General features: G+C 34.8%; 1 protein-coding gene across 1 annotated transcript; it reads left to right on the top strand.

Annotated features, from left to right (window-relative positions):
* Window positions 1-76: 76 nt before the first annotated feature.
* On the top strand, window positions 77-12797 carry LOC114328027 (actin-related protein 2/3 complex subunit 1A). The gene is made up of 4 exons (XM_028276767.2): window positions 77-273; window positions 7372-7444; window positions 9474-10342; window positions 12524-12797. The coding sequence occupies exons 2-4, from the start codon at window positions 7372-7374 to the stop codon at window positions 12707-12709; spliced, it is 1128 nt and encodes a 375-aa protein (XP_028132568.2). The 5' UTR covers window positions 77-273; the 3' UTR covers window positions 12710-12797.
* Window positions 12798-14479: the final 1682 nt, after the last annotated feature.

The raw sequence follows: 14479 nt of genomic DNA, 5'->3' as shown, positions 1-14479 counted from the left end.
CCTTCGTGCTTTGGCCTTCGTCTATTTTAGGCACTTCGTGAATACGTAAAAGAAGAAGAAGATTGGCAAATGATTTTGTTGACGTATTTTGACTTTGACGTATTGTATTTCTGTCATGTTGTGTTATGTTAACTTTAACTCTAAATTTGTGATTTTAATTTTAAAAAATAGTGCACAACTCTTTTAATTTATGTGTTGTAGTATAACTTGAGTTAATTCTGTAAAATTCGTGTTGACTGACCAGAGTCCACGAATAATTTGTATAACTTTACGGTAAGTAAAAATTATGATTCACACTAGCTCCACACCCATTTTATCATTTCCAAAAAATAATCCATTAAATTTTTGAACCATACTTGCATATTTTTTTCTTTTTGACAAAATTAATAAGGTAAAACTTAATTATCTATAACACTGCTAAATGATGGCAAAGCAGTAGGCCCCGTTAATATATTATAAGCCTAACTAAGTACTCAAACTAATGGACAAGGCATCATTAGCAGTAATCACAAAGACACTCAACAACATATACAACTCGAAGACAACGTATACAACGAGGAAATAGCAACAGAATGGCTGAAGTCTGAGCTTATTGCACTTCCAAAACAGGAGCCAAAACATATAAAGAATATCATAGGATAAGCTTATTGAGTCAAATTCAAACTAACTTAAGCCAAAAAACAAAAATAACCATATAATAGAAAACCCTTATAAACCAGTGTTGACATATAGATCGGAGACATGGACCATCTCCAAGGCAGATGAAAACCTTCTGCTTATATTTGAGCTAAGGATCCTGAGAGGAATATTCGGTGGCATCTGTGAAAATGGTGGCTAAAATCTGAAAATTATTAGAAACCTTAACTGAAATCAGACCGCAAATCTCACGAGTTGAAGGTGAATACACTGAATATGTTAAATCATTCTTGAAGTGAGGTAAGGTTGTATTTAGTCTTCTATTATATTCAATATCTACTCTGAAATAATATATAGAAGCTTTTCACGAACTGATAAAGGTATTCTACTAAACCTGTACAGGTTAAACAACATTAGATAATGATGTCACTATAGTATTTGCGGACAATCTAGAGCTCTTATGATAAAAACTGTTTTCTGTGTTATTTGTTATATGTATTGTAACAAAATAATTATTGACCTACCCTCGTATACCAGCTCCCGTCTCCGCACAGACAGAACACTATCGATGTTTCGAGATATGCCGATGCAGCGCCGATGACGTGCAAGCGGTCGAGTCACATGGACATAGCTGGAGATATATAGATATTTCTGGAATATCTGTATCGCATATATAAATAGGACGTATTTGTAAATAGAGTTAGTCTTAAGCTAAAGTTTGTAAAGTAAACTTGTATAAATAAATGATAAAGTCGTAAATAAATTACGAACCGCTAGTTTTATTGTAATTAGAAGTAATTACACTAATCACGCTACAGTTGGTGTCGGTGTTCGGTTAACTTAGTGCGATTAAATAAGTGAATTACAGAGAGACTTTAAAAGACTTTTGAACTTTATTCGTCGGGAATAACCGGAGTGCGTTAATTGTTCGGTATTCGGAAAGACTTTAAAATACTTTTGGACTTTATTTGTCGGGAATAGTTAAAGTGCGTTGATTGTTCGGTATTCGGAAAGACTGTTAAAAGACATTTTGGAAAGTACGTGTGTGCCGACCAAAGATGTTGCTACAAGAACTTACAGTAAAACAGCTCCGTGAACAGCTCGAGGAACGGGATCTGGACAGCAGTGGGCTCAAGATAGTCCTACAAGCACGACTCGAGGATGTCCTCACGAAGAACGGAGAAGACCCAAAGACGTTCCACTTCCAGTCAGCAGAACAAGTAATCTTATCGAAATTAAAAATTGTTTCTGAAACGATCGATGAAACTTCTAGAAGAAGCGACGAGAAACTTGAAGAAGTTAGTAGAAAAAGCGACGAGAAATTCGAAAATGTTGCTAAAAGATTCGATGAGACTTCTCAAATAATTAAAGAGGTCTGTAGGCAAAACAACGAAAAACTAGAAGAAGTTTGTAAACAGAACAATGAGAAATTTGAAGAAGTTTCTAGAACATTCGATAAGATGCAGAAAAGTGTAGAGACCGTAGAAGAAAAGATCACACAGCTAGAGAGCAGGATAACCGATACAAAAGTACAACCATCAGTTAATGCAGCAACGTTAGATCCTTTAGTGAAAGACGAACTACCGAGAGACGAAACGTCGCATAATATGAGATTCAAATTACCACCATTTGATGGAAAGTCCTCTTGGTCCATATATCTTAGACAGTTTGAAGCTATTGCGACCGCCAATTATTGGACCGAACAAGAAAAGGCTGTTTCCTTGACTGCTGCTTTACGAGGTGATGCTGCAGATATATTAAGGTCAATTCCCAAGGGTCAAGAAAATTGTTACCAGACCTTGTTCACTCGTCTAGAAAAACGCTATGGAGATGCCCATCTACAACAAGTATACAAAGCACAACTGCGAAGTAGAAGTCAACGAGCAAGTGAGAATCTGCAAGAATTTGAAGCAGATGTGGCTCGTGTGGTGCGGTTGGCTTATCCAGAGGTGCCAGACAGCGTTTTAGAAGAAATTGCAGTATATACCTTCGTCAATGGGCTGAAAGATAATGAACTACAGAAAGCTTTACGACTAGCAAGACCGAAAGTTTTAGATGAAGCACTTGCTATTGCCTTGGAACACGAAGCAGCTAGCCAAGCTTCACGAAACAATCGAGTAATAACCGTGGAAAAAGGCGATAAGAGAAAAGATGAACGTTTGGTGGAAATGGTACGGAGGGTGATTCGTGACACGATGCCGAAGAGACGCATGAAGAGGGCTGGAAGAGTTGGTTCAAATACAGATGCTTCCTCGATACAGCCATGCAGTGAAAGTTGTAATCACCGGCTTAAACTAGATGAACAGCTTTGCACTGTGAGACGAACTACCGTCGTTAATGAGCAATGGCAGCCACAACAGTTACAAGAAGCCCAAGAAGACGATCCATGTATAAAAAGAGTATTGGATTGGATGCGTCGAGGTGAGAGACCTAGTTGGCAAAACATTAGTGCATGTAGTCCGGAAGTCAAGGCCTACTGGAGCCAATGGAATTGCCTGATACTAAAAGATGATCTTCTGTACAGAACCTTTGAGAATGATGATGGTACAGAATCTAAGCTTCAGTTGATTGTACCTAAAAGTAAAGTGTCAGAAGTATTGCGTCAGTTGCATGACGGTACATCAGGTGGACACTTTGGTATTACGAAGACTCTGCAAAAGGTTCGAGAACGGTTCTATTGGGTGAACTGTAAATATGATGTAAGAAGATGGTGCCGGAAATGTGAACTGTGTGCATCCGGTAATGGTCCAGTTGGTAAAAAGAGAGCACCCATGAGACAGTACAATGTTGGAAGTCCTATGGAAAGAGTAGCAATCGACATTGCAGGTCCATTTCCAGAAACCGATGCTGGAAATAAATACATTCTGGTAGCCATGGACTATTTTACGAAATGGACCGAGGCCTATGCATTACTGAATCAAGAAGCTGCTACCGTTGCAGAGGTACTTGTTAAAGAATTCTTCAGCCGATTTGGTGTTCCCTTGGAGATCCACTCCGACCAAGGGCGAAACTTTGAGTCAGCTCTTTTCCAAAACGTTTGTAAATTGATTGGTGCCAATAAGACCAGAACAACACCCCTGCATCCTCAATCAGATGGAATGGTCGAGAGGATGAATCGAACGATGGGTAAACACTTGTCCAAAGTTGTATCTGAACATCAGCGAGATTGGGACCAACACATTCATTTATTCCTGATGGCCTACCGCTCGGCCGTGAATGAAACTACAGGTCAAACACCAACCTGCCTGATGTTGGGTCGTGAAGTTCGTTTGCCCTGCGACCTAGAGTTTGGCTGCAGACCTTCCGAGGAATATGTTGCAGGCGAAGAATACGTAGACCGCCTGAAGTTACGAATGAACAACATTCATGAACTTGCCCGACAACACATCCAGATAGCCAGTGACAGAATGAAAGATCAATATGATTCTCGCTGCAAGAATGAAAGCTTCGAAGTAGGTGATCTTGTCTGGCTTTATAATCCACAACGTCGTCGAGGCCTGTGTCCTAAACTGCAAAGACAATGGGAAGGTCCGTATGAAGTTAAGAAGAAAATAAATGACGTAATATACAGAATTAAGAAGTTACCAAACGGTAAACCAAAAGTTATTCACATAAATCGTCTTGCACCATATGCTGGCTCAAATGAAACAGAGGAAGCCCGAGTCCTCCAACAGGAGATGAAAGATGCACCACAGCCAAGTTTTAAGGAATTTATGTCAAATTACGCAGAAAGAAAGAGTGCTAGATTCGGCGTGACCACAGAAGTTCAGCAAGATCTGTTTGGTGTTCCAGAAAACGTCTCTCTAGCCCACTGTGTTGCCCAAGACCTCGAGATGACTAAAGGAATCTCGTCCGTATTCAATAGAAAGTTCGGCCGCCTGGACGAGTTAAGGAATCAACAACCTAAAATTGGAAGAGTATTGCGATTGGAAGATGGTCCTCGATCTTTGCTGTATATAGTGACCAGGAAGTCTTATACGGACACGCCAAGCTACGAGAACATATGGCGTGCTCTAACTAATTTGAAGAAAATGGTCTGTAATTATGACATCAAAGATTTGGCTTTACCAAAAATTGGCCATGCAGTAGAAAATCTGGATTGGAAGATTGTGAGAAGCATGCTGGAAGTGATCTTCAGAGAAACTGGCGTACGGATTACTGTGTGTTGCATGAACCCGAAGATGTCATACCCTTCAAAGACAGTAGACTGTTACTTCTTTTCTAGGGGTGTATGCAGAGCTGGAGAATCCTGTAGATTCCGCCATCCTGGGCCATCTAGAGTTGCTGATCGGGACGCTCAGATCTTAAGAGGGGAGCAGTGTAACAAAATAATTATTGACCTACCCTCGTATACCAGCTCCCGTCTCCGCACAGACAGAACACTATCGATGTTTCGAGATACGCCGATGCAGCGCCGATGACGTGCAAGCGGTCGAGTCACATGGACATAGCTGGAGATATATAGATATTTCTGGAATATCTGTATCGCATATATAAATAGGACATATTTGTAAATAGAGTTAGTCTTAAGCTAAAGTTTGTAAAGTAAACTTGTATAAATAAATAATAAAGTCGTAAATAAATTACGAACCGCTAGTTTTATTGTAATTAGAAGTAATTACACTAATCACGCTACAGTATCTTAATGTCTTCTATTTGATTTTACCTTTACCCCAAATGGACTAATTTACATTTCGATACCCCCCATCGAACAAGGTTGTAACTCATTTTTAGCGATTTTACAGGAGAGGCAAAAAACGAAAACAAGAATTTTTTAAAATTTGTAGCGAAATGATTAGACCCTTTTACACTAATGTGATATGATATTTATAACATAATAAGGGATTACTGTGAGATGTATGCTTTGTAATTTTATTAGCTATTGAGAATCTTGAGTTTGATTGAGATACAACCTTGAGATTAAACATGAGTATTCATAGAAAAAGGTTGTAACTCACCTAACAACCATTTTACACTCTCCGTGTTAATTATTTTTCCCGTTTAACTAGTAAAAGGTTGTATGTTTTGAGTTATTTGCAATATAGTTGTGTAATGTTAATATTAAACTTTTTCACTACATATAAGTACATAGCAAACACTATTCGATACTTATTTTGTCCACCGCAACTACCAAAAAGAAAAAAACTCCATAAATCCGTTTATACTTTTATTTCGATAATTTGACTTATGAGATGCACCATATGTTTGAATACGTTATAAATTAAACATACATGCAACAAAGTTGTAACTCATTTAAAAACCTTGTTGATCGTCAAGTATAAAGAAAGTAAATATTTTCCATAGGGAGTATCCAGTGTTACTGCCTTCTTCAAGCTAAAATGGAGTAAAATGGCCTACGTAACTTAAAATACAACTTCTTATTAGCCAAACTATTGAGAATTAAACTATGTCATTTATTTTGACGTATGCGCAATTTTTTGCTGAATTCGCCTGTGCTGAAATCTGAAAAAGATGTAACTTGAGTTACAACCTTGTTCGATGTGGATGTCGATTTTATGATATTGTTTGGATAAAGACAAAGTCTAACAGTTGTCTATTGACTATTAAGCAAAACATATACAGTAGACTCCCTCTATGACAAGAACTGAAATGACAGACTAATTACCTCATTATATGCCAATCTCGTTATATCAGACAACAATAATATTGCTCATACATATGAATATCTAGTTTTCTCAGACATTAACTTCCTATAGTGAAGCCATTTCGAGCAATACAATGTGCTAAATATTATTTAAATGGAGCTTTTGAAAAAGTTGCTGGATGAACAGGAAGAAGTTGACAGGCAGTGGAATTTATTACATCACTGGCCTCGATAAGCACACAGATTTTAGGCATTTCTGTACACAGGCAGCTGGGGAATTTATTTATAGTCATCACCCTGAAAAAACAGGTAAAAAAACATGTTATTTGATCTCATTTTCCTTCATTATAACCAAATATTTCTCGTTATAAGCAAGGGTTGTAGTTCAATAGGAATTTCATGGGATACCTAATGTACTTCTGAAGCTATTTCCTTGTGGCATTTTTTATGATTAATTATTTATATGGGAAATAAGCCACAATTAAAATGAAAAAATAATTTTATTAACGTTTCGACGCCCAAATCTGGTGCCTTTGTCAAAATACAAAATATTACTAAAATAAACAAAAATTGTTGCTAAGTAAAAAATTCTTCTAATAATTTATTTAATCTGACTCATTTATATTGGCAATTCAGACATATATTATACATTTTAAAGCAGAAGACTTTAAAATGATATTGCCAATATTTATGAGTTGCGTTCCTGGGACGACTTGACTCGACTGAAAAATAGTTCATTCGATTACATGAAATCAACCCCAACTCAAGAATATTCGTCACAAAAAAATCATAGCATGTGATCTGTCTTTAAAAAGACAACCAAATGCAACGACAGTAAAATTGTTGCATTAGAGGTTTCATAGTAAATCACAAGGGAAAACCAGAAAAAACCTTGTGATACTATCCCGACATCGTAAGTATTTTGGTCTTACATTTAATTTACTCTCAAAAAATAATACCAAATTCTGACTTGTAAAATGTTTCCTAATGTACCTTGGTATAAGAAACCTCATAATACCCGTGTTCGTTATAGAGAGAGTATACTGTACCTTAATTTTGGCCAAATTATAGACATGTTTGCTTCGTAAAATAAAACATGTAACTGATATACTTTTTGTACTCTTGTTTAGATGACTGAACAACATAGATTTGGAAACATCATTCAACCTATAACATGTCATGCTTGGAATAAAAACAGAACTCGTAAGTATATACAAATTAATAAAAAACAATAAAATAGCCCACTTTACAGGTTTTCGAAAATTCGCTTGCAAATAGTGTATTTTATTTGAACAGTATAAAATAAATGAATACATATATTTTTTTTTGAAATATTAATAAAGTCCTTTTTTGAACAAAGCTTTTATATATGGGAGGAATGCCATTGTTGATCGCTATGGTTAAAAGTGTGTTCATTTGCATATTATTTTCCTCTTGGTTTTTAAGTTATATCGACAATTTGTTGTGTTTTCTACATTATTCCTTTAATTTTTAGATTTTTAGTCTGCTTTTATATAAAAAAGAGTCTTTTTAACTTTTCAGATTTCTTTAGAGACATAGTATAATATAATATTTCTGTACCTCAGAGGTAAACTACACTATGCCATTTCGAGCAATTTTATTTAGCTTGTGTTTGCAACAAAGTTTAGAAAACTTAGGGCCGGTTGTTCGAACGCTAATCAACATTGATCACTATCAAATATTTAATTACTGTCACAACTGTCAATGTCAACTTTGGTTGGGTTGCTGAAAACATAGTTAATTATAATTATGAGATTAGTTAGTCAATTAACATAACAATTATTAACATAATTGATTAACTAATTTCATAATTGTCATCAATAATTATGTTTTCCGCAACCCAACCAAAGTTGACATTGACAGTTGTGACAGTAATTAAGTATTTGATAGTGATCAATGCTGATTATCATTCGAACAACCGGCCCTTAGGATGTTAATAAAAATCTGATATATCCCATAATTGGTTGAAAGACAATATGACTAAATTTTAATGATAATATTATAACCAATTTGTATAATCCAACTAATAAAATAAGTGGATTAAAGGAACTTATTCTAAACAACACCATGTCGATATAGCGTAGTTAACCTCCGAGATCCAGATTTATGGATTTCATTTGTATAATATAGTTATAGTTATTTATATGTTGTTGCCATTTATTGTTTTGATTATTGTTTGACACAGTTAGTTTAATATTATATATTTTATGTTTAAGATTAAAAACTTAAACTTTTTCTAGTAGATTTCGCTAGGGCATTCCTACCATTTCGTTCGTTGCAATCTGTGACTGCACGCCTAGTATTATCATGGTTCCGTCGGAGAGAAGAGCATATGTATCTCCAGATGAGGGAGCATATGTATCTCTCTATCATAAGTCGGTAGAGATGCTTGCTATACCTACTCTCTGATTGAACTAGAATATAATAATACTGCAGTTTCAGGTTGCAATGAAATTTATTTATTTACGGGCAAGCCCAATTCAAAAAAGATTATTACAAAAAAATATTACAAAGACAAAAACAAATACAGTGTCAACAAAAAGAACAAATTTTCCACACAATTACATTTATACTTAACTTAATGTTCTAATTTCAAGACTGATTTGTCAACTACTGTTATTGTCTTTGTTCTAGGATAAGTTGTATTTGTCAATTTCAAAATGTTCTAGCTCTCAATTGTTAAATGAGAGCAAGTAATTTTATTATTTATTATTGTTTGTTATGTATTTACCAATTTTGTACCTACTAGATCTTATTTTTCTAATTTGTGTGACATTTTAATTTAATTGTATCATGTACTAATGGACTTCGGTCCGTAAATAAATAATAAATAAATAAATATTACAATATGTATTAGACAACAAAGCTATTAAGTTAAAGGAGAAAAAAAAAAGAAAAGAACATTACGATATAAAAAACAAACAAAGTTTAAGCTTAAAAATTTATGATAAAAATTATATTACGTTTTAACATACAGTTATATTTTTGTATGTTCATGGTTTTTAAATCTATACACGGAATTGCAGAATTGGAAATGTTCATGCATTTTTAATATTCTATCTGAAATTAAACTGTAAAAAGGGGTTCTCCCATTATTAAATAAATAAATGTGGTATCAACAGAAATATGTTGTGAATTGAGAATTATTTTAATTTCTAAGTGTAGATATATGAAGGTTTTTTGTCTAGCAATGTACTATATCTATTTTCAGAAATCTCTCTGTCTCCAAACAATCATGAAGTGCACATTTACCAGCGGAGTGCTGCCGAATGGAAACTTCTAGATACGCTGAACCAACATGACTTGCGTGTAATGGGAATCGACTGGGCTCCAAACACCAACAGAATCGTTACTTGTGCTGCAGACCGAAATGCGTATGTTTGGACTCAAGATAAGGATAACAAGTGGAAGCCGACATTGGTGCTGTTAAGAATAAACAGAGCAGCTACATGTGTGAAGTGGTCCCCAGATGAAAATAAATTTGCTGTAGGATCAGGGGCTCGCTTGATCTCTGTGTGTTATTTCGAGTCAGAAAATGATTGGTGGGTGTCAAAGCACATCAAGAAACCTATCAGATCTACAGTGACTTGCTTGGATTGGCATCCTAACAATGTGCTACTTGCTGCCGGATCTTCTGATTTCAAAGTCAGAGTTTTTTCTGCTTACATTAAGGATATCGAAAAGACTCCCGAACCGACTGCGTGGGGTTCGAAAATGCCTCTGGGACAATTGATGGCTGAATTTGTCAATTCCAACGTTGGAGGGGGTTGGGTTCACAGCCTTAGTTTTTCTCCAGATGGAAACAAAATTTGTTGGGTTTCCCATGATTCCTCGATAAATGTGGCGGATGCAAGTAAAGGGAATGCTGTCCATAAACTTCGTACAGAGTTTTTACCATTTCTTAGTTGCACTTGGATCGGCAATAAATCAGTAGTGGCTGCTGGGCACAGCTGCATTCCGATCGTATATGGACTCAAAGATAATGGTCAATTAGCCTTTACTGCGAAATTGGATGCTTCCCAGAAGAAGGAAAGCGGAGGATTGTCGGCCATGAGAATGTTCCATTCTTTGGACAAACAAGTAAGTATACAGTATGAGGGAAAAGTATGGAACAAATTTATTATTTCAGAAACGGAAGACTTTAAAAAAATCTTAAAACACGTCAATACTATATGACATATAAATGACCTTAAAGTCAGTATTTGATAATTGTCAATAGTGTCAAAATTTCATAATTTAGTGGGGTAAATTTGCCTGCGGTTGGACCAATTACAAATAAGCATTATATACAGTACGTAAATTGTTCGGCTGGACATGGGGAGTATAGGTACTTTGAGACAATTATGACAACTGCACTCTCTCGATGACAATATGGTTGTTAGCATTAAGGGGCATTAACCTCAAAATTGACAATTCATTTCAGCTGACACAAATAAACGTCAAAACATGTCAATGTTTAAGCCAAGTATTTTTGGCCTGAGGAAATGGGAAAACTGTGCATGTTTAATTTTGAAATTAGTTTAGAAATATTTTAAAAATTAAAGTAAAATTAATAACTTAATGAATTTTAACCTTTGTTTTTGATTTATTTATGGACAGCGTTGCTTTCAAACTCACTCATTATATTCGTTCTACTATTGCACCAAAACTCGTACTCGAACAGAATCTTAAACTAACATAGGTTAGCGCAGTTGCCACAATTATCTCAATGTATATTCCCTATGCCCAGCTGTACGATTTACGTACTGTATATCCAATCCTGTTACTCCGTGAAGGATCATAGGGCATCCACGAAGCTTCTCCATTCCCCTCTATTTCTGGCCATGGTTGCTATTTCTCCCCAGGTTTTCTTTATACTTTTGTAGTCTTCTTCAATGGTACTCCTCCATGTTTTTGTTGGACGTCCTCTGCTCCATTTGAGTGCTTGTTTTGTTATGTCTGCATTTTCTTTCCTCAGGGTGTGTCCCAGCCCGTTCAATCGTTTCCTCTTTATTGTTGTTCTGATGGGTTCTTGTTTGGTTTTCCTCCATAGTGCTACATTTGTTATGGTATTGGGCCAATATACCTTTATAATTTTACGTAGACATCTATTTAAAAAAACTTGGATTTTATTTACATTTCCGTCAGTTATTGCCCATGTTTCACTCCCATAAAGTAGCACAGTTTTCACGTTACTATTAAATAGCCTTATTTTAGTATTTTGGCTAATCTGTGTTGATCTCCATATATTTGCGAGGGTTCTAAAGGCATGTTGTGCTTTTCGTATTCTCTGTTTAATATCTGCTTGAGCTCCACCTTTTGCACTGATTATACTGCCTAGGTAGCAAAATTCTAAATAAGCATTATGGCGCGATAAATTTTAATTACTCCTAGTTTAAAAACGAGGTAAAGTTTAAAAACAGGGTTTAAATCCATTTTAATTTACAAGTGCTATTTGAAAAATATTTAAAATCTCGTTCGTAGGCCGATTTCTACATTCCTTTTCTGGTTTAGTTAAATTTTGACAATCATTTTTCTTTCTGTTCTTCTTAAACTATAAAATAAGGTGTAACTTTTGCGATTTTGTAAATTATTTCATTAAAAAGGTGAGATCATAACAATAAAAATGAAACCTTATGCGTTTTATTATTAATTACTTTGTGTAGTGCTTCTCACAGGCTTTTTTCAGTACGTCACAAGTGACAGAAAAAAAGGTACGTCCGTGATTATACACATTTATAACATTTATTCTAGTTAATGATAGATGGCGCTATAATCGGAGAAAAACTGATTTACCTATTACATATCTATACGACTAAAATCTAAAGTTCTTCTCAATGTTTCAGTGTGTCACATATATGATTTTAAGAATGTAGAGAATCATTGCATGACATGTCAGTTGTCAGAATCGTAATCAGCCAAATATGAAAAGGGTATTGCAGTATAACTCTTTTATTTGCAATTTGTTTAAAAACAAATCAATCGTGTTTATTGCATTTATAAAAAGGTATAGTATGTTCTTTGATTTGTATAGTCGTATAAATTATACAGATTATAATCATATAGATAATACGTAAATCATTTTTTTATTATAGCGCCATCTATCAACAACTGGAATAAATGTTATAAATGAGTATAATCACGGGCGTGCCTTTTTTGTCACTTCCAACTTAATGCGTTAAAAAGAAATCGAAAAACTGTGACAGACTGAAGGAAACCTCTGAGAAAAAGTATATCATTATATATTTGTATATATTTCATACATGCTCTCTTTATGTTTAGGCAAGAAGTGAAACCTCTGATACCAATTTAGACTCGATTCATCAAAACGCCATAACTTGCGTCTGCATTTACACTGGAAAAAAAGAGAAAGCGTTGAAGATTTCTACATCTGGAGCCGACGGACAATTGGTTATTTGGGACTTGAATTCCCTGGAGAGATCCATTCAAAACCTAAGAATTGAGTAAAGAGAAGTGTTTTAAAAAACTACTTTGAAATAAAATTTTCATTTTGTGTTTTTTAAGTTACTGAATTCGAATAAATGGCAAAACTTTATTTCTTGTTTTATTTATTTGCATAAACTTGTACATTTTGACTATTTTTATACGAATACAGCAAAACCACAGATATTTTCATTAAAAATGGATAATGTTCAAAACAACAAATAATAATGGAAGGAGAATAATTGAGTTTGCGGAAGAACGGATCATGAAAGTGATAAACACACATTTCAAGCGCAAGGGTATTTATAAAGGAACCTGGATGGCACCAATGGGGAATACACAAATCAAATCGACCATGTAGTTATAGATAAATCATACAGCAATAAAGAAGACTGTGAACAGTTCTGTTTGCTATTGCTATGTGTTTTTTTATTTCGTCCCTTGTGTTTACTAGCGATCCGAGATATGTATATAAATTCCTTGACTTCCTCAAAGGCCTGGTTGTTAATTTGAATTTTGTGTTGGATTTTTCGGGAGTTTTTAGAAACTAACATATATTCGGTTTTTCCTCGTGTACCACAAGTCCCAATTCACTTGCCGCGTCCGCAAGTGAAACACTGCACCATGTCTCTCATATTTCTGCCCACTATAACGATATCGTTAGCGCAGTGGTCGGCAAACTTTTTAGCCAAAGAGCCAAATATGAACATTACAACAATTTAAAAAAAATTGGGAGCCAGATCTGCTTGTTCAGCAAACTTTTATTACACTAAATAAAACTAACGGATCTAGTACTCTAGTCGATTAAGATAGTGAAAAATGCTAGCAGTGATATTCCAAAAATAAAAAAACACATGTTCTACATCAAAAAGTATTCGACCAAAATAGTTATTTTCCTAACAAGTGCGGAAAGTCATACTTTTCCGCACGCGATTGCAGTCGAATGCGGAAAAAATCTTTACTCACAATCGGTTAGTAATTTATGGATTTCTAACCTTTGAAGTAATCAGGAAGCGACTTATTACTTACTTTACTTTCCCAGCTAGCCGGGAAAGTACTTTCCCGGCTAGCATCTGTCACTTTTCTACCTGCAAATGTCAATGTCATTTTTGATTAAAAGATGGTTTAGAAAGAATAGAATCCACTCGACATTTATTTAATTAAGAAACAACAATAACAAAAAGAAAACTATTTGGAATTATAAATATTAATAGTTACATTGGAATTATGATTACTATTAACTGTTAAAGTAAGACCGTGTTACCTAGCAACGATCTCACAGGTTACTTAAAATAATTCATCTTATCACATAATGAAAATGGATACAGATATTTGAAACGAAATTATTATTGGTAGATTGTGAGTATTAGAAATCCATAAACTACTAACCGATTGTGAGTAAAATAGTATACAAACCTCGCGTCTGTAGTTTACCTCGGTGCTTCGCACCTCGGTAAACTACCTTGCCGCTCGGCTGAAATAGAGTACTTTCCCGCTAGGTATGCAATATACTATTCCGTTAGATTTAGGAACAATATTTTTTCTACGAGCTTTTAAAAAATGACCAAATCTTAATCAATTAATTGAATTAATTAAATATGAAAATACACAAATTAATTCTTTGAAACGGTTGTCAAAACCAAACTTTCAATATAATTGGTTAGAATGACGACGATTTTGGTTTCCATGACGACGATTCAAAACCACTGTTATTGTCTACTCGTCTACTGATTTGACTTTCGAATATTATGTCAAAATAATTTTATTTCATCGAATTACCGCATTAATTTCATG

Source organism: Diabrotica virgifera, chromosome 1 (genome assembly GCF_917563875.1).
Source record: "Diabrotica virgifera virgifera chromosome 1, PGI_DIABVI_V3a".
NCBI classification, from domain to species: Eukaryota; Metazoa; Arthropoda; class Insecta; order Coleoptera; family Chrysomelidae; genus Diabrotica; species Diabrotica virgifera.
This window is presented reverse-complemented; position numbering and strand designations above follow the sequence as displayed.

Coding starts and splice junctions, on each gene's coding strand:
- LOC114328027 (XM_028276767.2), top strand. CDS start 7,372: ATGACTGAACAACATAGATTTGGAAACATCATTCAACCTATAACATGT. Junction 7,445..9,473: donor TTGGAATAAAAACAGAACTC/GTAAGTATATAC, acceptor ATCTATTTTCAG/AAATCTCTCTGTCTCCAAAC. Junction 10,343..12,523: donor TCCATTCTTTGGACAAACAA/GTAAGTATACAG, acceptor CTTTATGTTTAG/GCAAGAAGTGAAACCTCTGA.